Here is a 25,587-nt window from a genome sequence, read left to right on the forward strand (position 1 = left end):
TGAAAACTCTGTGTTTAACACTCAGCCGGAGACTGAAACCATTTTTAATTTGTATTAATGCAGAAACGAAACCAGTGTAGGGTTCGGAGCCCATTCAGGAGGCTTTACTCGACTTGAGAGGTTACAAAAATCTTGTCTGGTTAGAAAAATGCACTTTTACTTTTTTTCTTTGCCTTACATAGTTTGACTATAAAACTAATAAGCTATGACAGAACAACTGACTGAGTCACTGTAGTTGAAATTACTTTATAGTGTGTGGACAGGAGCCATTAAAGAGAAGCAAAGTATCATCCTGTGGTCATATTGCACAGGGACCTAAGTATCTACTGATATCAACTTCAAAGGCATTTCACAAGCGTACATTTGTGTAAAATCGTAATTCCTACATGTGATGGCATCTAAGATTGACACAGTTTACACTCCGGGGTCAGAAGAACATGAAGAGGAATTTTGGAGCTATTACTGTATAACGTGTTTGAACATTTATAGAAACACATGAAACATTTCGTACCAAGGTACATGTGATTAAGGAAAAAGATATTTTTAATCTAGTACAGGAAACTTCTCTGAGAGGGTCCTTCCAGGATTCCTTAGAACTAAACATTAGCTCCGATTGTTATAAAAAAACACAAATGCATACAAGTGACTCAAGAGGGAAGTTTTGACTTGTGTGTTCAGAGAAACTTTGATAGCAATCTATTATTTATCTTAACATATGCAGACTTTCATGGAAGACTCCCCCCGTGTCAGTGATTCCTTACTAGAACCATTGTACCTTCTTTTCAACTCAGTTTTTGTCAGCCACACCTTTGTGCCATGTAGGGAAACTCCTGCAGTTTTGAGTACATAAAAACACAGACCAGAAAAGTGAACTCCAAACATGTAATTTAGATTGTCAAACTGGGGAGAAACAGGAAACTCAAAACAAATTCTCACCTTTACATGCATAAAAGTAAGAAAACTCCTTTCTCCGTATCTCAAATGGTTTTTAACTCACTGAGCTTTGCACCAGTGGTCAAAGTGCTGATTCACACTTAGTCCTGAAAATGTTTGCCATTACATCAGCCTTTCTTGTCTATTTGGTTGTTGACATGGGTTGGGGAAAAAAAAAGATGTTTTAAATTTCCAACAGTTAGAAATATCTACCGCAGTTCACCCCCGTGCCCCTGACTGAGACACACCAAAGCCCTTAGGGGCAGAGAGTTCCTGTTATTCCCCTCTCACAGCATTAAACTCGCCCACTCAGGGCACAGTGAGTGACCAAGGCTGGTATTTAGAGTCAGAGGAGGCCAGAGCAGGGAGATATTCAGCTGATTGTATCCAGGCTCTGACTCATGGCTTCCTGGTGAGGGCTGGGAGGATGTGTGTATTTGTTTTCCTTCAGTGCTTACTCAGAACTAAGATCCTTGAATTATATTTAAAGACTCTCCCAGCATGCATCACAGTTTCAGGGGCTTATCCACAGTCTTTCCTGGAAAATAGGAAAGATTTCGATAAGCTGATTTAATGCTGATAAGAACTGGACAACAGCAGTAGTGGTTCATTTTTTTTTTTTTTTTTTTTTTTTTGACAGTTTACTCATTTAGTGGGAAATTGAATCAATCATTGTAAAATAATGTGTAAACTAGACACATAATCAATACCAACACCATAGTTTTATCTCAGAACATACTCATGTTTATTCAGTGTTCTACTCCGTCATATTGAAAGCTGTTTCTGTTGGAGAACAACTTAGTTTGATTTCTTCTCACTACAGCTTTTGTCAACCAGAAAGCACAAGTATGGATATACAGACATTCAATTCACATTTCAGTCTCCTGTTATTATTTGAGATTACTGTGAGTGGAGGAAAAGTAAGATGTTCTCAGATATTATGAAAAAAATAAAAGCCAAGAGATACACAAGAGCAATTGTAAACTCAGAAACACAATCTTCTAAAGTAAAGTCTATCAATCAGACTTCATATATCACATTAAATTTATGCTGTATTTTGCTGCAAGAGAAACTTTGCTATTCCACAAATTACAGTACAGTACAAGTTTGCTTCACTCTGTATGTTTTTGGCAAAATGAAACCAAGGCTGAAACTACCTGTACATATTATTATTTAATGTCAATTCATCTGTCGATTATTTTTTCTATTTATTATTTACTAGAGGTACCAGAGACCAAAGTGAGGTCTTAGAATTTTTTTTACCGACAGTCAAATAACTCATTTAATTTACTATAATATGAAATAGAGAAAAAAGGGGAAAAAAACTTATGCATATTTTAGAAGAGAGTGTTATTGTTCAGTGAATATAACAACATTGCTGATGGGACATTCTGACCCTAATTAATTTAAAAAAATATTGATATTGTAACATGGAAAAATTTAATTTGAATGGATTTTGTCACTTATGTTATTATTTTTTGTCTTACTTCTGTCTGGGGGATAACTATGCTAACTTTTTGAACTATGGTTACTATAATTTGGGGCCTTTGGGGAATGTAAATGGGAGAGTGTGTGGGTGGGTGGATGTGTATGTGTGTGTGAGGTGTGTGAGGTGTTTTTTGTTTTGTTTTTTTGTTTTTTTTTTTTTTTTACCTAGATTTGTTTATATCTTGGTAAATTGGCACCATTAAAAGTAATGCAAAAATAGCTATTAGCAGTTCCTGTTTGCAGAGTACCCATGGTTGCACAGACAAGTGTCACACGATTACTTTGATGCTGAAGAAAACAGATATATGTGTTGAGTTCTCAGACAAGTTCTGGAGTTATAAGGAGTGTCTTTTATCTTTAATTTTTGAGCAGATTTATGGACATTTATTTGAAATGGACATTAGGGTTAAGTATATCCTTAGAAAGTGCACGTCACATTAAAATCTGAAAATATGTGAATCATGTTTGTGTGTTCCGATTTGAGGGAGTTAGAAGTGAGAAGAAGTACAGTGTTTGTTTCAAATTCACCTCGTGCAGTATCTGCCTCAGGTCGCCTGTTCAACTCTCCCTCACAGTTTGAAAACCTCTGTTTTAGAGGCTGCACAGCAATGTCTAGTAATTTACTTGATAAACGTTTCTCTTTATTATATCATATTCTTTTCAGCACTAAATGGAGTTCTGTGTCGGTTTGCTTGTGTCTGTGTGTGCGTAGAAAGCACCGAAGGGACAAAGCCGCGTGGAGCGTCTGAGGAAGAAGATGAATGAGCAGGAGTCATGGCTGCTCACGCATTCCCCCACCATCCCCTTCCGCATCCACAACAAACACGGAAAGGTAATCTGTCCGTCCCATCCTGTCACGCTCGGCATTCATGTAGCTGAAGCACCTCAGTCTTACCACTAGAGGGAGACGGGTAACTTTCAAAAGAGTCCTTAGTGATACAGGAGATGTAGATTAGTTTTAGTTCCCAAAATAAAAGTCACATGACAGTGTGAGAGAGTTTCACACCACAGCTTTTCTATTAGTTTTTAAACACATTTCACACATTTCCGCTCCATTCTTTGTGTATAAAATCTTGCAATATTCTTGTTGAATTTCTCATTCCCTTTTAGCTCTTTCAGTAATGACTTTAATGCAGAGGAGATGTCCTTGATGTATTTGTTAACAGGGTTTGTTTGTTTTTTTTGTGCGTCTAGAGCTACCTGTTTCTCCTCTCCTCTGACTATGAGAGGTCAGAGTGGAGGGAGAGCATCCAGAAACTCCAGAAGAAAGGTAACACTGGCCTTGAATAGAATTGTTCTATTGACTGTTTCTGTCTTTAGGAAACACTGTGTACTTTTTCATGAAGTGGTTTAAAACCACCTTTTACACACTGCACCACAGAAAAGGGAAAGTTTGACCATTGCTGTGTGGTTGTTGTGTGCTTTTCAGATCTCCAAGCATGTGTATTAAGTTCTGTGGAGCTCCAGGTCCTGACCAGCTCCTGTTTCAAACTCCGGACCGTCCACAACATTCCTGTCACCAGCAACAAAGATGGTAAGAAACACTCACACACAAAATCTTTTTCATTCTTCTATTCTCTTCTATGTTTGGAGACTTTGTCCATTTCTCTTGCTTTCTCCCTTTTTTTCCCGCTATCTCACACACACACACACACACACACACACACACACACACACACACACACACACACACACACACACACACACACACACACAGTCTCCCATTGCTCCTTCCTCTTCTCTCTGCTTTGATTTTAAATTCACAGAAAAGTATCTGTTACATTCTCAGCACAAAAAAAGCCACATAATGAAAGAGGGGGTCCTTGCAAAGAGATGAATCTAGGTTACAATATGTTTCTCATCTAGCTTGTAGCAGTCGATGCCACGCAGTGTGTCGGCGTTGGCCTGCTCTGAGCTCTCAGCTCGTATGTGTTTGTTTTTGCTCCAGATCTCCACGTTGCAACTGCTTTCAGAGGCTGGTGGTGACATTAAAGCCATCTGGCCGACCCACTCTGATCTACATCAGTGGCACAAGGGTCTCTGCTTTCACATGTACACATAATACACACTCATAACCACAGAGCTGACAGATAGGTTTCAAGACAGCGAAAGGCACACTGTCCTAACTTCTCCCACATTATACAAACAAAAGCTCCACGTTTGCTTAATGTACAATGGTATCTCTCTGCAAGTCAGCCATTATCTTGGCATCCATTACCTCTTATTTTAATTTTGCTTTCTGGTGAACCTTTGGGGAAACAAGACATTGAAGTCAGTATTATTTGTTTTTGAAGTTTGCCTGAGATGGTTACTTTCTGTCTATTTAAAAAAAAAAAAAAGGCTTTTAAATAAAATGTCTATAAGATATCTCAGAGAATTCCTGCCACAAGGTCCAAACTTGTTTAGGAAATGAATCCTGTAGGCCTTCCTCCTTAGCAACAGATTTTCCATGTCTCCCCTTCTCCTTAAGAGTTCAGTCTCCTCAGTTCAAATATATCTTAAAACCAATATTGGAAGATTCGCCTCTACAAAAGGATTTTTATTTTGAGCTCCTGTGTTTTTCCAATGTGGTCTTTACTGTGAGGACAGGAGAATTTACATACCGTATGACTATTATTGTGAAACATGAAGTCTGTGAGGAGATGGTTGGAGGAGGTACACTATATCAGATTTAATCAAATCCCTTGATATTTTACTTGCTGGGATGGGAGGATGTTTAAACATATTTTTAAGCTCTTATTCAAATTAAGAATATGCCAGTGACTCCTTAAATGTTTATTTTCTGTTTAGAGCTTTTTGAATGGTTAATTTAGAAAACGATAAAAGATTTATTTTGTTGATTTTTCTACAAATGAGATCTAATCTAAATTTTATTGACATTTTTTCACTAGCAGAATTATTTTGACTCAGTTTTTATCCTCTCACCTTGAACATCTGCTTCATGTCCACCATGTTTCACTCAAAAATGTATAAGTTAAAAAAATTCTTCTCACTGCAGCTCATTGTTAAGTATTAGTTTGGTTAGTAATATTGTGCTGCTTGGGCAGACTTCAGGAGCTTTTTACTTACATGTTAACTTGCTCTGCTAACTTGATTTATTTTTTTTTTTGTTGACATTTTCCTTTTTTTTCCAGGGAGGTGATATCCCTGTGTGTTGAAACAGAGCTCAGGCCCATGTCTTGTCTTAGACTTTTGACCCACTCCTCATTATAAATCAAATATAAACATGTGCAAACATTCATCAACACACACACACACACACACACACACACACACACACACACCTCAGTGACATAAGGTGCAGGGAGCACAGTAGGGGTTGAAATGGAGACCAGCTGGCAAAGGAATGTTTCTCATAACTAAGAGGATGGATGATGATGATGAGACCCTGGATTATTCATACTTTCATTTGACTCCTTTGACTCCACATGTTAGTTAATGGTGTTCTGTCAGTTTCCTCCGTTTATTGTTCAAGTTAGATTATAATTGAAACAACAGATTTCAATTTTGCTCTAAAAGCAGCACGTAGGCCACCTCGAAGCTGAACCTTCGAACCATCTCCCTGTGAAACTCCCCTGTCGGTTATATACAACACACACACAGTTAACCCCAGGGACTGAGTACTCTCCCCTCAGCTCAGCTGCCTACAGTGGTGCTCCAAACAGTCCTGTGGCCCGCCATCATAGTTTATTTACCTGGAAACAGTCAGGCTCCAAAGGCCTTAAGCAAAGCAAGAGTATATCCCCTTCATGTGTATGTCCGCAAGACAGAAGGGGTATATCAAGCCACCCAAAAAACGTCCACCCACAAACCTCCACTCAGCAGCCAGCTCAATTGTTATGGCAGAAGACTGTGCTTGTTGATGTGAGGTCTGATATTGATCTGACGAAATGTTGCATTAACAGTTAATTTTCACTCAGATCCTCAAATAAGTTATTTTCTTTCTCCATATTTCTTCTGCACTGTATTCATGTCTTTTTGTTATGGTCATTTGAATTTTAATGTGTCTCTTCTGAAACATAAAGCACTTACTGGGTGTTGGAAGGGTGAGAGCAATTATTTTAGTTGAGGTTAATAATGACAAATTAATCCACAGTTTGGACCAGCCAACAAGAGAGGAATGAAAAGCACACATGCTTCCCACTGAGCAATTTTATGTCGATTAGCCATTTTGAAGACTTCCAATTGGTTCTAGACCTTGAGCCAAAAATTAGAATAAAGAGTTTGAAAGTGAAAGTTAATGCAGTGTCTAGAGAAAGGGCCTCATGCAAGTACATTTTCGTGATTTTATTCTAAATCTCATCTACTTTTTCCTGAGGCTTGTTCCTAACAGTCACCCAAGTCGGATTCAAACTCGTCAGTAAATTGCTCATTTCAGCCTGATAGATGCCACCGGAGCCATGACTTGGTGTTCATTTGTGAGATAATCTAATAAATCCTTAAATTGCCATGTAAGGCAACCTGTTCCACTCTGTTGGAAAGTTTAATTCAAAAAAATGTTACCATAGAGGGAAAAAAAAGACTTGCAATCAGCAGAGCTTCAGGTCCTGCTTTCGAAAAGACAAAAACATAGGAAAACTCGGTGTCAGTAGTTGTATTACATGAAAAAAAAACAGAAAATATTAATACGGCTGCCAATGAACTGTCATGAGAGCAGCACAAAACTGTCAGACAAATCTTTCTAACGCAAAATGGTCCATGACTAATATGTGAGGCGGTCAAAGGGACATTAAATGTCATGGAGATTTTAGACAAGGGTACATTATAGCATACAGGAGGTGATGTTACACTGTCAGATTCAACAGACAACACTGGACATCAACCTGCCTGCAAGTCCCAGAGGCAGCTGTCAGAGTGAGAGCAATTTCCATCCACTACTAAATGGTATAGGTTGCTGTGTCAAAATCTGCCAATAAAAATCATAAAAATCGAATTGACAAGCCATGATGATGGTCTGGTGAACAGAATATTAATTTTCATTATTTTAGTATCATATTTAAATACAAAATTCAAAATCCATTCAGATTAAGATGGTATTGTGAAGTAAGTGTTTTTTAGCTGAAAAGAAAGGCAGACAGTACACGACTTGTGCGACAGGTCTGGAGTGATTTATTGGTACCAAAGTGGAAATTATAAGTTGCTATAAGTTCCCTTAAATCACTGCTACATTCACCTTAAAAACAAATCTGTTTGGACGAGCGGTTTAAGGGGTCCAGCGTCTTGAAGGAATGCCTAAAACGTTTTAAGACAGCGCAGTAGTGCTCAGTGGAGTGATTGGCATTTCTCTCTCTCTGTCTGTGAATCTTATCCGCACAGTGTAGATGTGGAGATATAGACAGGATACAGCAGGGTTTAATGTGTCATGAGCTTCCATGCTTTTTTTTTTTTTTTTGCTTTTTTTTTTTTTTGCAATGTTTTATGTAAACAAACTCCAATTCTGAATGACTGTTAAATACAGTACGTCACCATATTTACACTAACTGGACTGACTGCTCTGTGTGCTTGTTTTCCAGATGAGGAGACTCCTGGCCTGTACGGCTTTCTGCATGTAATCGTCCACTCTGCCAAAGGATTCAAAGAGTCAGCCAGTAAGTTGGCCAGAAACAGCATTTTTTTCCCTGTTTTTACCACACTTGTGCACACACTCTGGCTCAGCATCCCCTCACACATAGCTGCTGTGCATACACGTGTCCGCCAGCAAAAGACATGATCCAGTCAATCACTGCAGCCTGCACATGCAGTTTCCGTCATGCCTTTGTGTTTCCATCATGGAGATGGCCAGATGGGTGGATTGAGGAAAAGAGTACGATGGAGGATAGGAGAGGGAGAGAAAGAGAGAGTCTCAGAGAAGAAGCAGGAGCCACAGTGGGATTCCTGTGGCTGTTTTCATTTGCAGACGTTGCAAATGATACAAAAACACTCAAAGCACATAAAAAGGAAAGAGAAAAGAACGTTTAAAATCATGCACAACAGCCTTCAAAACAGAACTACAGACCATGATGTCCTTGGTATAACTGTGTCTGTGTCTGTCTGTGTTTATTATCAGCCAAGTGTGATGTTTCAGACAAGTCAGTAGTGGGCAACTGGCACTATACGCTTTTTGCCCTGTTACACAAGCACCAGTTAAAATATCAAATAACGGGAAAAGAGACAGAGTGGGAAAAATATGATTTCTTCAGTTACCATGACAGCCTTCAGCATATGAAAGCCACACTGCTAAAATTTCCTGGGTAATGGATTGGAAAGCGCTCTCTTCTGAAAGCCTGTTTGATCCTCGATGAAGCTGAGAGACGAGGCGTTTAAAAATGAAGTGCAAGTTCGTGTGTGTGTGTGTGTGTTTAGAGGGAAGTTGGGTAGTTTCACTGATACAGTAGGATTTCAATGTGTCCAGTGGAGCTTACAGAGCCAAGGTGGGGCATGCAAGCCACGGAGGTTTGTGTGGGGTAGATGACGTGTTGCTGTTGGTATTGATTACTGTGGTGGTGGTGGCGGCGATGATGATGATGATGATGGCCATTATAGGAGCATTTATGCTTAACAGTCGAATCAAAATAAAATCGAATGTCCCTCTTGATGGGGGTCAGAAATGAACGAAATTTAATTATCAGGGTTGTAGAGGAGAGTGAACGCATGGGAAAGACAAAGGGAAAAAAAAGGACAAAACTGCATAATGTTCAAATTCTTTTAAAGGTGATTCACTTGTGGCCTTGATGCGCATTTCAAATATGTGTTCCTACAAATATTTTGCATTGAAATACGTGACTTCTAATTGTACTTAAGGATAAAGATGTTTGACACTATATTAATATCTCTGTCAAACTTATGAAACCTGTTCAGCACTGGCAGTTTCTCATTTCTCTCACATACAGATGTTTAGAAAACAGCCCAGTGATCATAGAGATGATGGGAGAAATATTGTTCAAAATACTGTCTTCTGTCTGCATAATTCCCTCCAATACAACAACTGATTAAAATTACAAAAAAATTACACCATTTCCTGCAGATGCAGCTTAATGATGAGATCCAATTTGCCTTCTTATGTAATTGTTGTGGGGTGATATTGTTGTATAATGTGTGTTAGAGGTTTGATGTGGTTTCAGTTGCATTGTTGAGGTCTCCTTCACTGTCTCTGCATAAGAATTTCCACTGATTTCCCCTGCAAGCAATGCATTCTGCACAAGGATTTTGAAGAAATATTCTACTCTTTTGCATCTGTGTGTGTGTGTGTGTGTGTGTGTGTGTGTGTGTGTGTGTGTGTGTGTGTGTGTGTGTGTGTGTGTGTGTGTGTGTGTGTGTGTGTGTGTGCGCGCTTTCTGTTGTTGTTATGGTGATTATTATCATATCAAAATGGAAATGTGTAATGACTGGAAATAGCAGTCTTTATTCAGCGGTTAAGATTGCCTAGCAGAAATGTCATCAAAAATAGCCTCTTTTTTTTTTCTATTGAAAAATCAAATAGGCATGTACTAGAAGATCTTATTAGAGTTGTGTTATGTCTCAGCGATTCCCCCCCCAATGGGAATGGGCTTTAAATTCAGCCCAGGGCAAAGTAGTCAAACTGGGTCATAGAGGAAGGAGCTTGGAGTGGAGCATCTCCCAAAACTCAGGGGAAAACATGACCTAGTAGAGAGGTGCGAAACATGTCACTTTGTTTTTGGTTTATTTTTATGTATGTGTGAGTGACAGTGAGTGACTGTGTGTGTGTGTTTTTTTTCCCCCCTATATGAATTCAACAGCTGATGCTGTAAACCTGCAGTTGCCCATGCTACATAGGGACAGACAGCAAATGAGATCCAAATGGAACTGCCGATGTTGTTCAAACTGAGAGAAATCACACAGGCATTTTAATTGAGCCCAGCAGCATTAATCTGTGTCAGATGCATAAGCTTGTCCAGCAACATTTAAATAGGTTTGAAACTTAATTCATATCTGATATATATAAAACTGATAATGGAGTAACAGTGCAGTTGCTACAGGACAAATGAAAGTTATGTGATAACCTTCCTCTTGTAAATCAAACCAACAGTGCTTTTTATTCTTGATTAGGAAAAAATGCTTTTTTTCACTCGCCACTGTTCCCATAAACCTAAAAGTAAAACACTGTGGTCGCAAATTCTCATGACTCTCATGATTTCTGCCTGTAATCAAATCCAGCCATGGATGCATGCATTCTCATTCATTGTTTGCCATACTTTTTTTTAGTTGTCTCCCTCTGGATTCTATGAAAACATTTCAGTTATGCCTGTTCAATCCTTATTTCGTTCTCTTAGAAGAATCATTTTATTTTCCCCTGAGGCCTTCAGGCAAAACATACACCCTGGGACTTGTGGCTGTAGAGACACTGATTAGTTTAACTGATTGTCACTAGTCTCCTAATTCTGTGAACCATCAGTTTGACCCAGCATTCAATACAGCCCCAAGCAAAGATTAGCCTCCTGTATAAGGACACACACACAGTACAAGGGCTGCAGTCCTCAGCTAATTGAGATGGAAAAGGATGGTATCCATTAACCAATGAATTTAGGGGTCAGAGACCCCATGCTGACCAATTTATCCCCCTCATACTCTGAGCCTGATGGTGACCTGCCAGGAAAATGAAAACCCATGGAGTTGGGCCTCTTTTAGTCTGTCCTACTTACCAGAGACTCCTGGATCCACTGCGAGGACACAGAAAGACCTCTCTAAATATGCTCTCTCTGGCCTTGTTTGAGTTTTAGGTCTGGGCACATGAACCCATTTCAGATGGAGAGGAAATCAACTTCCAAAGAAATCTAGGTGCTCTATAGGACTATGAATACACACTCTTCTACTCATGGCTAGATGAAAAAGAGAGATATAAACTCAAAGTAGTGTCTAAAACAAATGTCAACTTAAAAAAAAAAAAAAATTACACAACCAACAGCTGTTTTTGGAGTCAAAAAGTGACAAACTGAATTGCAACTGTGTTCTTCACAATAAATTAGCTGGATCAGTTAAAATGTCACGCCATATCCTCACTGAAGCAGACTCTGACAGCTAGTTTGTGTGTTTTTGGGATGTTTGATGTTAAACCAGTGGTGACTGCAAAGAGCTTCTATGCTTCCGTATGTAGCGGAAGCATACGGTAAATGCTTCATTCAATAAATATCCCCCAGATGGTCAGACTGAATTCCCCCTCAGCTTAACTTCCCTCATACCACCGCTGCTAATCTCTTCCTCATTGAGAGTAATTATGCCAGAAACTTTCAGGATGCTGAGAAAACAAACAAAGACAGAATGAAACCAGATGGAATGACATTCCTTTATACTGTATAGTCCTGTTAGTGATACCTACAGCTGCATATGTCAATGTTCGCTCCACTCAGTCATTGCGCACCCAGGTTGTATGGTCAGTATCTTTCCATAACGTTAACCAGGCTCAGGTCAGACTGTTGTTTTTGATGGCACTGCTTTTGATGTTGCGGTGTAAACATGTTCTCTGTCATTCTCCCAAGTGTGTTTTAATATGTATATGAGATTCAACCAACTCCCCTGGTTCCCTCGCCTAATCTTGGTGACTCTCCAGGTGAAAGGTCGAGCTGTATATTCATCCATCATGCTGTCAGAGAGAGGTAAACCCAAGGGACCAGATCCAGGCTGCAGGACGTACTATAGACATTTTACAGACAGCTGGTAGCGTGGTCTGCAGGAACAGCTACAGCAGCATTTAAAGAAACACATTAACTGACTTAATTGCTCCCTGTAAGAGCCGAGCGTAAGCTGATCCCGGGGGAGCGATGGCTGTGGTATGAGGATGCAAAGAGTGGAGGGGGGCTAGCAGTACTGAATGTGTACACAGCAGGAGACTGATGTCAGCTCACAAGCTACAACATATTGACATTTTAATGGGCTATTTCACTTTGATGGAACATAACCTTTGTCATTCATTCATTTCATTCATTCAAATCTGCTACCAGAATTAGATACTTAGTCACTTACAGTCATTGTGAAAACTGTTAAAATCTGCTTAAAATGGGTCAAGTGTGGATGGCACTTTTGAATAAGGGAAGTTATTCATTGAGATTAGTGATTTATTTATATGATGTTGACTGCTGCTGAACTTCGATGGAGATATGCATATGTATGTATAAAAAGTACTCTAGTAAAGTATAGCATTTAGCACTGCAAGTATTGATCCAGCTTTTGCAAATGCTGCAACGCTAAGGTACCTTAATTCAATATGATGTGCCATTCTCTAGATGGTGAATTTATATGATACATGAGTACAGAGCTGAAGTGATTGGTTGATTAAACAATTAGTCAATGACAGAAAAAATAATTGGCAACTATTTTGATAACTGATTAATTGTGGAATAAATTAAGTAAAAGGGATATTTCTAAAGCAGAAATGGCAAAAATTCACTGGTTCCAGCTGCTAAGATGTAAATATTTTATGGTTGTCTTAGTCTTCTATGTAATGAAACTGAATATCTTTGGGTTTAAGACTGTTAATTGGACATTTCTTTGGTATTTGTTGACATTTTATGGACAAATGGCTAATTGATTAACTGAGAAAATAATTAGATCATTGAATAATGAAAATAATTTCTAGTTGCAACCCTTAGGTCCTGTTTAATAATATAATACTCCCAATGTGTAGAGAGACTAACAATAAATATCATTGGCCTGTAAATATGGTAAACTTTAATGAAAAGACATAATCCTCATGTAGTAACGTTATTACCCAGTAAAATTCTGCTGTAATGCTGTAATAACCACGTAATGGTTGTACTTATAACCACATAATTATGAAAATGTGATTAACAGAGACTTGTAAATGGACTCCATGGTTGTTGTTATCTCACACTTGTTGTGTCGTGTAACAGGGACAAAGCAGTCAAGAAACCTGAATGTTTATTCAGTGCTTTTCAGTAGTCTTCAGCCTTCAGTTTTCAATCTGCAGTCCATTAAGGTTATTTTATTACCATATCTGAGGGATCTGTCTACCTTCTATGTTTCCTTTTAGATCTATACTGCACCCTTGAAGTGGACTCATATGGATACTTTGTCAGCAAGGCCAAGACCCGAGTCTTCAGAGACACCACAGAGCCACAGTGGAACGAAGTCAGTCACTAAAACATTTCCTTTTACTGTTCGTTGCTCCATTTTTGTTGCTATGCAAAGGTCAATATTTAATTCTCCTTTTCTGTGGCATCCCATAGGAGTTTGAAATTGAGTTGGAGGGCTCCCAGCACCTGCGGATCCTGTGTTACGAGAAGTGTTACGACAAAAGCATGCTTAACAAGGACGACAACGAAATTGTGGACAAGATCATGGGCAAAGGGCAGGTCCAGGTAAGAGGACAGCTGCTGACGAGTCATCACAAAAATAAACCATACACAAAGAGAGTCGCCTGTGTCGTCTTGGGGAGATTTCCCAACATGTGACACATTTAATTAGCTGTCCAGCCTCTGCGCACAATAGTTTGGTTTTGTTATTGTGGCCTCTAATGAATCTGTTTGGATTAACAGTCTGAAAGAGAGTTTATTTAGGGGGGGTTTCCCATGTCTCGTGAGAAATGTCCCCTATAAAAATGCCTTTCAGAGTCTTGTTAACTAGAAGCTGCCTACAGAGTGGAATCTGTGGCTTCTTGGTATTGAAGCAAAATGCTGTATTGTTGTTTAGGTTTTACAGAGCAGCCTACAGAGGAGTCATATTTCCATTTTTCCAGAACTTCTTAGGAAAATTGGTTTTGGTCAAGTGAAGCTTGACTCTTGACTAATTTTCCTGCAATTCAGGCAATTTGCTTCTGCTGCACTAAACATTCCCTCTTCTTCTACCTTGTAATCAATAGAGCTTCACTTTACATATTTGAGTCAAGTCTGAGGGTTTTAGTTTTTCTTGTCATCAATTAATTGCCTCATGTTTTTCACTTGAGAAAACTCAAGTGATGTGCATATCGGTGCCAGAGGGGAGCTTGTAGCGGGTCATTTTTTTAAACCTGAATCTGACACTTTTTAGCTAGAAATAAATCAGTTAAAACATTTCTCAATTTGTTTGTTTCTGCTGCACATAGCCTGTAAAAGCAGTTTCAGTGTCAAGTTGCAGTGGGAATAACAATCTCCTTTCTAACAGATAGAGAAAGTGGGGCAAACATGATTCAGTCACGTAACATTGCATTTTAAAGGACAGGATGCATCTCAAAAGTATTTTATAAATCTTATTTTCTTGAGTTGGTATGTAGCTTTTCCTCAGACCCAAGTTCCTGCTGTATATCTTTCACAAAGTCTTTGAATGAAAAAAACACCCACAACATGTTTGCTTCCTTTTTGTCACCACCACTTTCCATGCTTTTCTCATTCAGTTTGGTGATTTGTGTCCATGAATGTGGCCTTGGATTCCCCATGAAGAACAAATGGGAATGTATCTTAAGGTGGCATTAGTTTGTCTCTCTTCATGAGCTTGGATGTTTTTGCCTTTATTTAAACAGATAGTCAGTTGTCACAGAAAAGACATTTTATAACTAGTTTTACCTCTGGTTTTTCAGATGACTAAAACACCATTTAATTCCCATTTCATTAAAAGGAACCATCCATTCTGTTCACAGAAGGTTCAGTAGTTCATTAGTGGTTCAAAATTGTATCTTATGTCAGAAAAACCCACCCTCTGGTATGGCTGCCAATCAAAGAGACAAATGCTGCTGCTGCTGCTGCTGCTGCTGCTGCTGCTGGGAACATCCACTCCCAGCCAACAACAGCCAAAAAACAAATAAATACACCAAATGTTTGCTGGCTCACTGTGAGAGGGAGAAAACAGACAGGGGGACAGAAGTGGAGAGAGAGAATGGCATGTTCTGTCCCAGACTCTGAGAGGGTGGGAAGGGTGTGTGAGTGTGTACTATAGGGGGGTTTCGGAGATTAAGGATGTGCACTTGGTAGAGAAAGAAGTGGGTGATTTTTGATAGAGAAACTGTCAACACTGCCTCTGTCTCCCTATTCACAGACATCATTACAGAGTTGGTTTATTGTTACTAAGGTATGCTGAAACCCTGAGTAGGACTGATGTTTTGTCACATTAATCAGATATCTCCATTCAGATGGTCTCATGATGGCCAAGAATCCTAACTGGCTAATTTGCTGAAACGTTTTTTCAGAGAATTAGCTGGAGGGACATCAGTCGCCTTTTACAGTCCAGAGTACATATCTAAAGAAACTTTCACTTGGACCCAAGCTGTTTGCTTTCCTGGTGAAGCTGAGTTTAGGAGCCCTCAGTGTTTTCCTTTCCTCTCCGGAGGCCTTCTGATTTATTTAACAAGCTTGTGGAATACTGACTGACCGTAAATGGGCATATTTGGCCTAGAGTTTTCTTTTTTCTTACCCACTGCTGTTACTTCTCTTTGTTACTGATGAGAAAGATGATCGCCCCCTGTGATCAGAAGATGTTATGATTTGGGCCAGAGATTTTATTTTGATAGTGATTGTGATAGGATTATGTATAGGATTTTTGATAGTTTTCTCCGTAAATGTTACTGTTACTGTATATTGTTAGTGACGTCCACCAGCGGGCACATTTATACATAGCCACAAACACAGCGGAGGAAAATCATAAGAGAGAGGCAACAGTAACACTCATGTTAGCTTGACTTAGTTGCTTGTTCAGGGGAAATACTACCAATTATTACCTCACTGCACCCTGCTGACGTCCCCAGAGCAGATAACATCCAATCTCTGAGGTCACGTGGCTAATCCTTCATTAAATGGCAGCAATGTCAGAGTTAGACTCCCCCAGTCCTTCAAACTGGCAATACAAATGGATTCTAAAATGTCTCCAAGCAGACATTTTGAAAAATTGATCATTATCAGCTCCCAAAGTTGACAGCTGAAGAAAAGCTCGAGCTGCTGCCTCAAGTGTGAAATTCTTTGGCTTGTTGTCACTGATATTTTTGTTCTTGTTCTGGCTAAACAAACCCCTGGTCAGATGGTGTGACCCAGATTACAATCAGAGACTCAGATTATTTTTAGATTCAGACCTCAAAACTACATTTTGAGGTCTGAATGCAAAAATTACATTTTGAAAGCCCCAGTTGGATGTTTTTTTAATCAACAATGTTTCACAAATGTTAGGATTGTGCTCAGTCTTGCTATAAAGAGACACCAATTCTGTCTCATGCGTTGTGCGAGTTCTCCCAAGTGACCCTTCTGTGCCGGCTGTAGCTTGCGATACTTGTCCTTAAAGGGCCGATTATGTAACTGTTTAGGTTAACAGCCCCAGTGCTTTGTGTAGCAGAAACACATCGTATCACACAGCATCCAGCAATATTTTCACATGGTAACCCAGCCCTCATACATCCCATCCCAGCCTCCCCTGGGCTCACCTCTATGGGTTTTATTTCTTGTCTTATCAGCAGAAGAGTGTGTTGTCTTTCATACACCCACCAGCACCCTCAGCAGTTTAGTCTGTCTCCGTTGTCTGTTGCACTATTGAGAACTGCTTCAAGATAGGAAATGGGATCCTTTCTGGATAATGTGTATGTCAAAGCTCTAGATTTACATCTTTTCCCGTTTCCGTAGAGCAGAGGTTTTGAAAGTTCGAGGTGAAAGTGACAGGTGCATGCCAGTGTTTTAAAAACAACTGGAAGTAAGTTATTGTATTTTGGACCGCTTATAATACAGTCAGCAGTTAGAACAGCAGCAGCAGCTGTGGCACACAGCTCATGGAGGCAATTAAGGTACTTTAAAACACTTAGTGCTTCATTGCTGCAATTAGTCTCCAAAATCGTACTCTTCTCTGACACTCTCTAAATCATAACTCAGTCAAATCTGAATAAATGGAAATGATACACATATTTTTAGATTCAGTGTCAGAATATCATAATCCCTATGCCCCCTATAACTCCAGAACTTGCATGACAATCTTCATGTTTGCAAGTTTTCTTTAGTATCAAAGTAACCCAGTGATGGTTGTCTGTATACCCATGGGTACATTGCAAACATGAACTGCTAATAGATTATTCAGCATACTTTTAATTGGGGCCAGTTTGACAAAATGTAAACAAATATAGGCAAAAAAAGGGGGTTCAATTTGTAGCCCACAGGTAACTAACTTGACTCCATGGCAACACTATAATATGTGTTTACATCCACCAAATCCCCCAAATTATTTGAAACTGTAGTTCTCAAACTGAGGGGAGCTCGTTGCGTCAGACTTTGAAAAGCCCTGTCTTAACGCAATCAGCACATCGCTGGCGTCCACATTGTTCAGTCTGTCACATAAGAGATCATGGCCAACACCACGTGATGGTGTTGGCCAAGGCGCTCCCTCTGCATGATGCTGGGGGTTGTTTTTATTGGTTTTTAATCTGGGGTGAGCGCATGTTAACCCCCCATTCTCAACAGTGCTACCAGGACTCAATAAGCAGTAACCTGATAGTTTTGAACTGTTTCCAGGAACAAATGGGAGCCAGAGAAGGTGGGAATTAAGAACAAAAAGGGAGAGTGGCGATGAAGCTGTTTGTTCCTGGCCGCTCTTGGCTCCTCTCCGAAGCCAAGGAGCTGGACGGGGGTGCACGCATTAGCGGCATTGCTGTAAAACTACGGGTGCAGAGGGGTTGTAAATTTTGAGCCAAGCATCTATATGCACTCTCATTCCTACTTAAGAGCTGAAGCTCTTTCCTCTACATGTAGCATTAGATGCGAAGTTTGACATTTACATGCTATGTGAAGGTTTAATTGGTGAAAGTGCCGTTGTTTGGGCTAATAGCAGACCAGCCCTCTGGAGAATTAGCGTTGAAATTTGTGGACCAGTGCAGGAAATGCAGGCCTCTGATCTGATCTTTCAACACTCGCGCATGCCAACATCAGGCTGTCATGAGAATGAAATACCACCTGGTAATTGTATTTAGAAATATGTAGACTATGTATAAACAGTGAAGAAAATTTTACTAAAAAAAACAGTGAAAGTATTAGTAAGTAGAGGAGGAAATTAACAAAGACATCAGCACAAAATTAAAAACTGATCATAGATTTTTGAGATTCTTTATTTTTTATAGTCCTCAGAAGAAAACAATTTCCAGATTCTGTTGCAGTGTAGCAAATGATTTACACCGAGGGGAACAAATTTAGGTTTTTTTTTCTCTTTTGTTCATGCTTCAGTGTGTAGGTATTAATATAAATTAGTGTCTAATAGAGTATCATCTATTTTGTTTATGTCCCCCTGTCATTTAGGGCTGTGATCTGTCATGTTTCCACCCCATACATCCCCTGCAGCCATACACACACACGCACATACACACAGCTGTCAACAACACTAACAGATGGGACTCTGCTGTGTGTGTTGAGCCCCCCTGGGGACAAACCACAGACTCGCATACACACACAAATGGGTGATGGGCTAATGCATTGTAAATGATATCAATAACTTCAGCCTGCTACATTACCTGGTGTTTATTAGCTTGTGCTTCCTTTGTCTGACTAGGTGTGCATGTGTGTTGGGGTGGGGGTTGTAGAAAGATGGAATGTGTACATTCATTGAGGAACAAAGATCGTCCTCATTGCTCTTTTACTATTAAACCTGGATATTTTATTCTTTATGTTTCCTATACAATTTTTTCAGCTATGTTTTTTTGATGAGGCTCATCCCTCATAGTCTGTCTGTGTTTGAGCATACAGCGCTTTTATTGATGAGTCCCAATTAAGCCGACTTCCTCATCAGACGATCCTTGATCAGTGAAGCTGATAGCAGCATTTTAATGCATTTTTACACTTTCCTTGTCATCTTCCTTCAGAGAGGCTCCTCCATCACAACTCTCACTTAGACAGCCTCTGTTCCCATTTACAACACCCACTCCCTGCCACTTGGGATATGCATGCCCTATATAACTGCATGCAATCTTGTAAGCATTCTTAGATCACGCAAACGTGCAGGTACCCGCTTTTCTTTCACTGTGTGAATAGAATAGGAAAAACCCCTGACAAATTTGATCAACATTTATCATCCATCTCAATTTTTTCATTGTTATTTATTCAGATTGTCTTGGTTCAAAGCATGGGGAATTATAATTTATTGTTATAATGCCATCTTCTCACAAAAAACTTATTGGTATGTTAGACTGTTCTGACCTTGTAAACGGTTATACTCTTTACACTCCGAAGAAAAACAACATGGGCATCATCAGACATCAGTGGAATGATGTTAAACATGTAGAGCGAGTAGCATAAATACATTTGTATTGTGAGCCACAGTTGGTTGCACTTTGACTCCCATTTCTGCTTTCAGTCTGTATAGTGCTCCATCATTACTTCACTGAGTAATAACTCCAGAGCAATTCCAGTCTAATCCACTATAAACAAAGTTTATACTAGATTATTTTAAAACTGGAAAATGTATATTTTATGAGAATCTTTAAAATAAAAATGAAAATTGAAAGTCTCCCATTACCTCAAGGGGGAGGACATTAAAACCACAGAGTCAGAAAGTGGTGGCCTGACCGACAGACCAACATTGACACCCCAGGGGCCACATTTCTAACGTGGCTAAAAACATTATATATTTCACTGTGGAAAGTGTTGCGCAAAATCTAACTAAATTCTGAATCTAATCAGTTACAGTACAAGTAAATGAATGCCAGAATTGGTTAAAATCTCTGCTGCTGGACTCTTTACAAGTTGGAGGCGTTGGACCGACTTTTGATTCAGCCCAGTTTGAAGAGTGAACTGTGAACCGTGTAGGAAGAGCAAAGCACAAAAGTTTTGCTGTAGCTGTTTGATGACTGAGGACCTTGTGAAAGAATAAAGTGAGACTATAAAAAGGCCATTTAAAGGCCAAAGGATCTCTGTGTGACCTCCTTCCCATTGCTTTCTTTCTCCTTTTCCCTAACCGTCCCATTTGTCTCTCGCTATATATCTTTTCTACAGCAGAAAATACAAACACACTGCTCTCCTATGAACCTCCAAGATGTCGAGGTAAAGCCGCTTGGTAATTGGTCCTCATTATAACATTACATAATCTTTCAGGGAAGTGTAAGGGATTGACAACAGATGTATGTTTTCCTACCATGAACATGCATAAGTAGCACATGTGGAGAGGGCAGTTAGAGAGACACAGAAGTGGAAGAGAACAGGAATGAGAGCCCCAGATGGTGGCCAATTATGTGATTCTGACAGTTAAAGTGAGAACAAAAGGAGCTCATCACAGGCTTACAAATGAAATGCTCTCAAGAGAGGCACCATGAATCTCTCCACACATTTACTACCGCCCTTTTGTCTCATGGACCAGTCAGGGTTCAGAGATAATTGGAAACAGTCTGAAGGGGGGCAGGGTCAGCTAATACAAAGAGTGTCATATTTGAACACAGAGGCTGTCAATTGTATGTTCAGATAAAACTGTGAGAGGGATGAAAACCCCTTTGTCCAACCATGAGAGCATCAGTTTTTCCATTTAGACTAATCAGGATCAATTAACTTGATTGTTTTCAAAATTTCCAACTGCCTCTTATTTTTCAGCTGCTTAATAGTGTTGGAGCCTGAGACTTGAAGAGAATAATACAGAGGCTCTGCAGCTGGAGGCAAGAACAGAGAGAGTAGTTATAAGTGGTCATTAATAATGACAAGTAGACTTATGTTAACAGCCCAATCTCTCGCTGTCTTTTTCAGCCTACTGTGTTTAAAACAATCAACTCTCATCCAGTTTTCATCCAAGGGGACTACTGTTAGCAGACTAACAAATGATGACAAAGTGTATATTTGTCACTATCAAAAAGAGATCACACTTTCATTTGTATTCCCTCTTTTGCAGAGTCTCTGTAACAAGAGTTTTTCTTTTCTGAATCCTATGAAATTCCAAGTTCAGTTCTTTTGTTTTCTTTGGTCCAGGGTACTCTTCTCCTCTTCTAATTTACATATATACCTAACATACACACATTCCCTGATTCTTCTCAAACTGTGGATTTATAGGCAACAGATGACATTGGGGCAAGAGATTCACTTCATCTGTCTCATCATGGTTCCAGTCTAACTCTCTTAGGGGTAAAGCTAATTTCATGCTTGGCTCTGCCTTCCAAGTGCACTATGAGGCTCAACCCAAGGACTAGAGGACTGTCTATATCTCACCTCAGCTGTAGGTCTGAGAAATGAATGAACAAATGTCCTGCGATTTAAAATCTGCCTGGAGATGCACACTTTGTTTCTGCTCTGTCTGCTTTGATCGATTCCTATTGTTTAGCTATTGTTTTGTGATTTTTGTTGTGCCAAAAGAACTTTGGGCAGAAATTGGCTGACTTTCAGTGATTTGGTGAGTATTGTATCCTTTGCTCAGGTGTTAGACTACTACTACTTAGACTACTTAAGGGAGTAGCTTGACATCTGGGGAAATGCCCTTGTTTGTCTTCTTTCTGAGAGTTAGATGAGAAGATTAATATCACTCTTATATATAGATGTTAAATATGAAGCTACAACCAGCAGCCGGTTAGCTTCGCTTAGCATAAAGACTGCAAACAGAAAACCTCTAGTCTCGCTCTGTCCAAAGACAATAAGTCTGTTTTGCAGTACCTCTAAAACTCCCAGACTCACTTTATAATTTGTTTATTTAATCGGTGCAAAAATAGTAATGACAGCAGTTATTTTGGTCTTACGGAGTGTTATGTTGCCTTTATATTGTCCTATAGCCTTTATGCCATTAATTTAATGGACTAACTTAAGAGCAAATTCAATCTTCTCATATAACTGTGCTACTAAGTGAGTATGTATATTTCCAAAAAATGTTAACCTGTTCCTTTAAAGAAGCCTCTCCTCTCTCCTCCACACTTTCCTCCTTCGTCTTTGGTTGGCGGAACAGCTCCACAGAGACACCCCTCACTGTCTCTAGGCCTTCTTTTCTTTCTCAATCAGATTTCACATCCCTGCTAGAACCAGGTCTCTGACCACCAGATGCAACTCTGTCTTTTTTATCCCCCAAAAACCCAGTGAGACCAGAATACTTTCTCCCTGTCCGCCTCCGTCTCCCTTTGCCTCTTGCTGTTGTTGGCAGCATTCCGGCCAATATTATAGTAAATGGGCCTTAGCAACACACTGTGTCTCAGCGTGGAGAGCCCATTCTGGCTCTCAAGTGGCCAGTTGGGGGACCAGAGCTGTTTTTACAACAGTTAGATGTGATCGATATCCATCTGTAGCTGAGGTTTGCTCTGGGTCTTGTTTGTTTTTAGCCCCTTACTACCCGGGGGAAGCTGGTGATCAGGCTGGACAGTTATGAAGCTGTAGCATTTCCTCAAATGCCAGTTCGTAAAAATGCTCCTCTCAGTTTGCTCTTCTCAGCTCAGACGTGGTGATTGTGCAGGAATTACGATTCTTTCCACAGTGAGCGATTGAGGAAGATTTTACCCACTGTGATTCTTCACCTCATTACGCAGGATGGTTGACGTGCAGTGGGGCCCGTATGAGGTTTGGTCTCTTATAGGAATTGGAGATAGTAGAGGTGTAGATGACAGTTTGGCAGCGGACTGCACCAGGAATAAATGGAATTGTAATTATTGGCAGAATGGATTCTTGTTTAATGCTGAATTGCAAAGGCATTAATCCAAAGCACATGCAGAATTGCTAAAGTCCCTGACTTTGTAGATCAAGGGCTATTGTGTGTATGTGTTTATTGACATCTTTAGAAAAGTTCTCATTAATTAAACCTTCTGCAGGATTCGATACCTTGGTCAAGCAAACTTGAGAAGGCCCGATGGGCACTTTTGTTGCAGGGTTACCTCCCACTTCACCACATTTCCCTACTACATCCTGTCTACTGAGTAGCATTTCACTCAAAACCATTCTCCAGAAGCGGCTGTCAGGTAGTGTAGTGTTTTAGAGGGATTACTGACATCCTTGTTTTCCATTCTGAAACCTCAGTAGAAGCTCTGTGATACATCCATGATCCAATGACAACATTTTGTATTAGCACTGTGTTTTGTATTAGTGGTTCACAGCACTGTGCTCATGAAGGTATGCAATACTTCTGCTAGTTGATAGTTTGTAAAGGAAGAGTGTTTATAATTTCCAATTTCCAAGCTAGTCAATTTCACAAATCTCTGGTTGACACCTAGTGTTTGGCTTGTGATTCTTCCACACCATCTGAAGATGAAACAGTAGCTGACTCTTAATCAGTAGCTTGAGGTACTGCAGCTGTTATTTTTGGGTTGCTGCATGCAGTTTTTTTTCATGCTTGAGTGTTGCAGAGGCATCTGCTCCGTTCCTGTAGTGATCTAACCGCGTTCATGGGTGAGTCGAGAGTGAAAGCCCCCAGCCACAAACACACATACTGAATTTGCCTGCTAGATATTAAGAAAAATGCATTGACATGAAAACTGCTGGCTGAGGAAGATAACGTTATTAATAGCATTTTTCTCAAGCTTGTAGGGAGATTTAAAGTGAGTGTAAGGTCCCAAAAATAGTGATTTTAGCCTGTAGCTTTATCAAGACTGTGACCTTTAACCCTAATGTAAGCATTAGCTGATGTACAGTGGCAGAGATGTAGTTTATGAGGTCCAGATCTCTACCCAACCATAACAGTACAGTGGATCAGAAGCAAATAAACAGCAGCATTCAGTAAGTACATGGCAGCTGACTATTCTATAGAATAAAGATCAGCCTTGTAAGGTTTTAGTCTGTGCTAGCTCAGTGTTTTTTCTGGTTAAAAAACAGTATGTTTTTAATGGGAACTGTTTAAATACTTCACAGAAAAAGTTAAAAAGCACTTTGCACCTAAATGCTATATGGATTTTGTAAGGCTTTTTTACTCATAAGGTGTTTGGCTCAGTAGTTTCAGGTCATGGCTCAAACCTGGGTGCTTTCATGTTTGTTGTCCCTCTCTTCACATTTCAGCATGTCCTGATGACCTTTTCTGTATTCCTTCCACTCCACTTATCTGAGTGGCACAAAGCCTCTCCATGTTTAATGTAAATGCACATGAAACTGACTGATCAATAATAACATCTCAGCTTCATGCACAGAATCTATGCTCTGAAAACCCCCAGCTACCTTCAAGTTTTCATAGCTTTGTTTATTACAAAGGCTTTGAGTGGTTGTTGAGTCTATGACTTCCCATGACATTATGCTATTCATATGGCAGGACCCTGAGCACTGCCAGCCGTTTGATCCTGCTTTATGACTTCCTGTCCCAGGGCGAGGGAGGGACACTGCCCGTTTCCTGTTCGGACTGTACAGACTGCGTAAAATCTGAGCTTGCTGGAGTACTAATCACACAAGCTCTTATCTAATTTGTGTTTTTCATTTCTATTATCAGTGAGTATCAAAAAAACCCTTCCATTCTTCTTCCACTCCAGAACTCAAGCTTTATTAAATCAGGTTTTATGCTATTAATGTTTTGATAGTCACAGTCTTGGCTGATAATGCAGTCCTTTTCCAGCTCTGCTTTACAAATGTGCAGCCAGGCTGACAGCTGTTTATCTTCATTAACAAAAGAAAGCATTCCTCATGTGGCAGATATACATACGTTTAATGAGCTAAAACCTTAATATCAAAGTTGTTTTTATTAGCTTCTGGAATTTCTGACCTGAGACCTCAGTATTGGGCCCTTTTTGCCACCAGAAATTGGGCTAATGATGATGTAATTGTTTTCATGTGGAGGAAATGTTTCAAAAGTCCCTCCAGACATCCCACAAGGATGTTTTGAACTTGTCAGCTGTGAAAAGATGAGATCATTGCCAGTGTGGTTATCGAGTGTTTATGGCCTCACCAAATCCAGTACTGGTGCTGTAGAGAATGCTGACACCACATGTAACATTTCAGGGATCAAAGCATTTCAACTTGATCTTCTGCCATCTTCACATTAAGGAATGTTAAACCTCTATGGAGAAGAACAGTGCATAGATCAGTGCTTGATTTGTGGTTACAAAATCACAACAACAGGCTGCAATTCACACACTTTCTTAAAAGTTTTCCGATGTTATTATACAAAACTTGAATAAGATACAATTTGAAAGCACCCGCTATAAAATACTCCATTATGAAATTTACCATGAAATTGCACAAGTATAAATAAACTTGGAGAACAACACTGTTCTCTCCAGCTCTTAGTTTTTCTCGGAGACGAGTGCACTTGATGTACTGCTTCGCTTGAAGCAGCCTGTTGCATAACCAGCTTGTCGGGCTGAATTCATCTGAGCAATCTTTGCAAAAAAAAACATCCCTGGCAGAAGCATTAAATGTGTTA

The 25,587-nt window shown here is 39.7% G+C and overlaps 1 protein-coding gene across 1 annotated transcript in view; it reads left to right on the forward strand.

Moving 5' to 3' along the window:
- abr (ABR activator of RhoGEF and GTPase) overlaps window positions 1–25,587 on the forward strand; it is a 127,144-nt gene that overhangs the window by 76,089 nt on the left and 25,468 nt on the right. Inside the window, exons 11-16 of the mRNA XM_040151100.1 lie at window positions 3,134–3,253; window positions 3,616–3,691; window positions 3,851–3,955; window positions 7,935–8,009; window positions 13,406–13,503; window positions 13,602–13,733. Coding sequence (XP_040007034.1) covers window positions 3,134–3,253; window positions 3,616–3,691; window positions 3,851–3,955; window positions 7,935–8,009; window positions 13,406–13,503; window positions 13,602–13,733 — 606 coding nt within the window. The remainder of the gene's footprint in view (window positions 1–3,133; window positions 3,254–3,615; window positions 3,692–3,850; window positions 3,956–7,934; window positions 8,010–13,405; window positions 13,504–13,601; window positions 13,734–25,587) is intronic.

The sequence above is a fragment of the Xiphias gladius genome, chromosome 17 (assembly GCF_016859285.1).
Source record: "Xiphias gladius isolate SHS-SW01 ecotype Sanya breed wild chromosome 17, ASM1685928v1, whole genome shotgun sequence".
Classification (NCBI taxonomy): Eukaryota; Metazoa; Chordata; class Actinopteri; order Istiophoriformes; family Xiphiidae; genus Xiphias; species Xiphias gladius.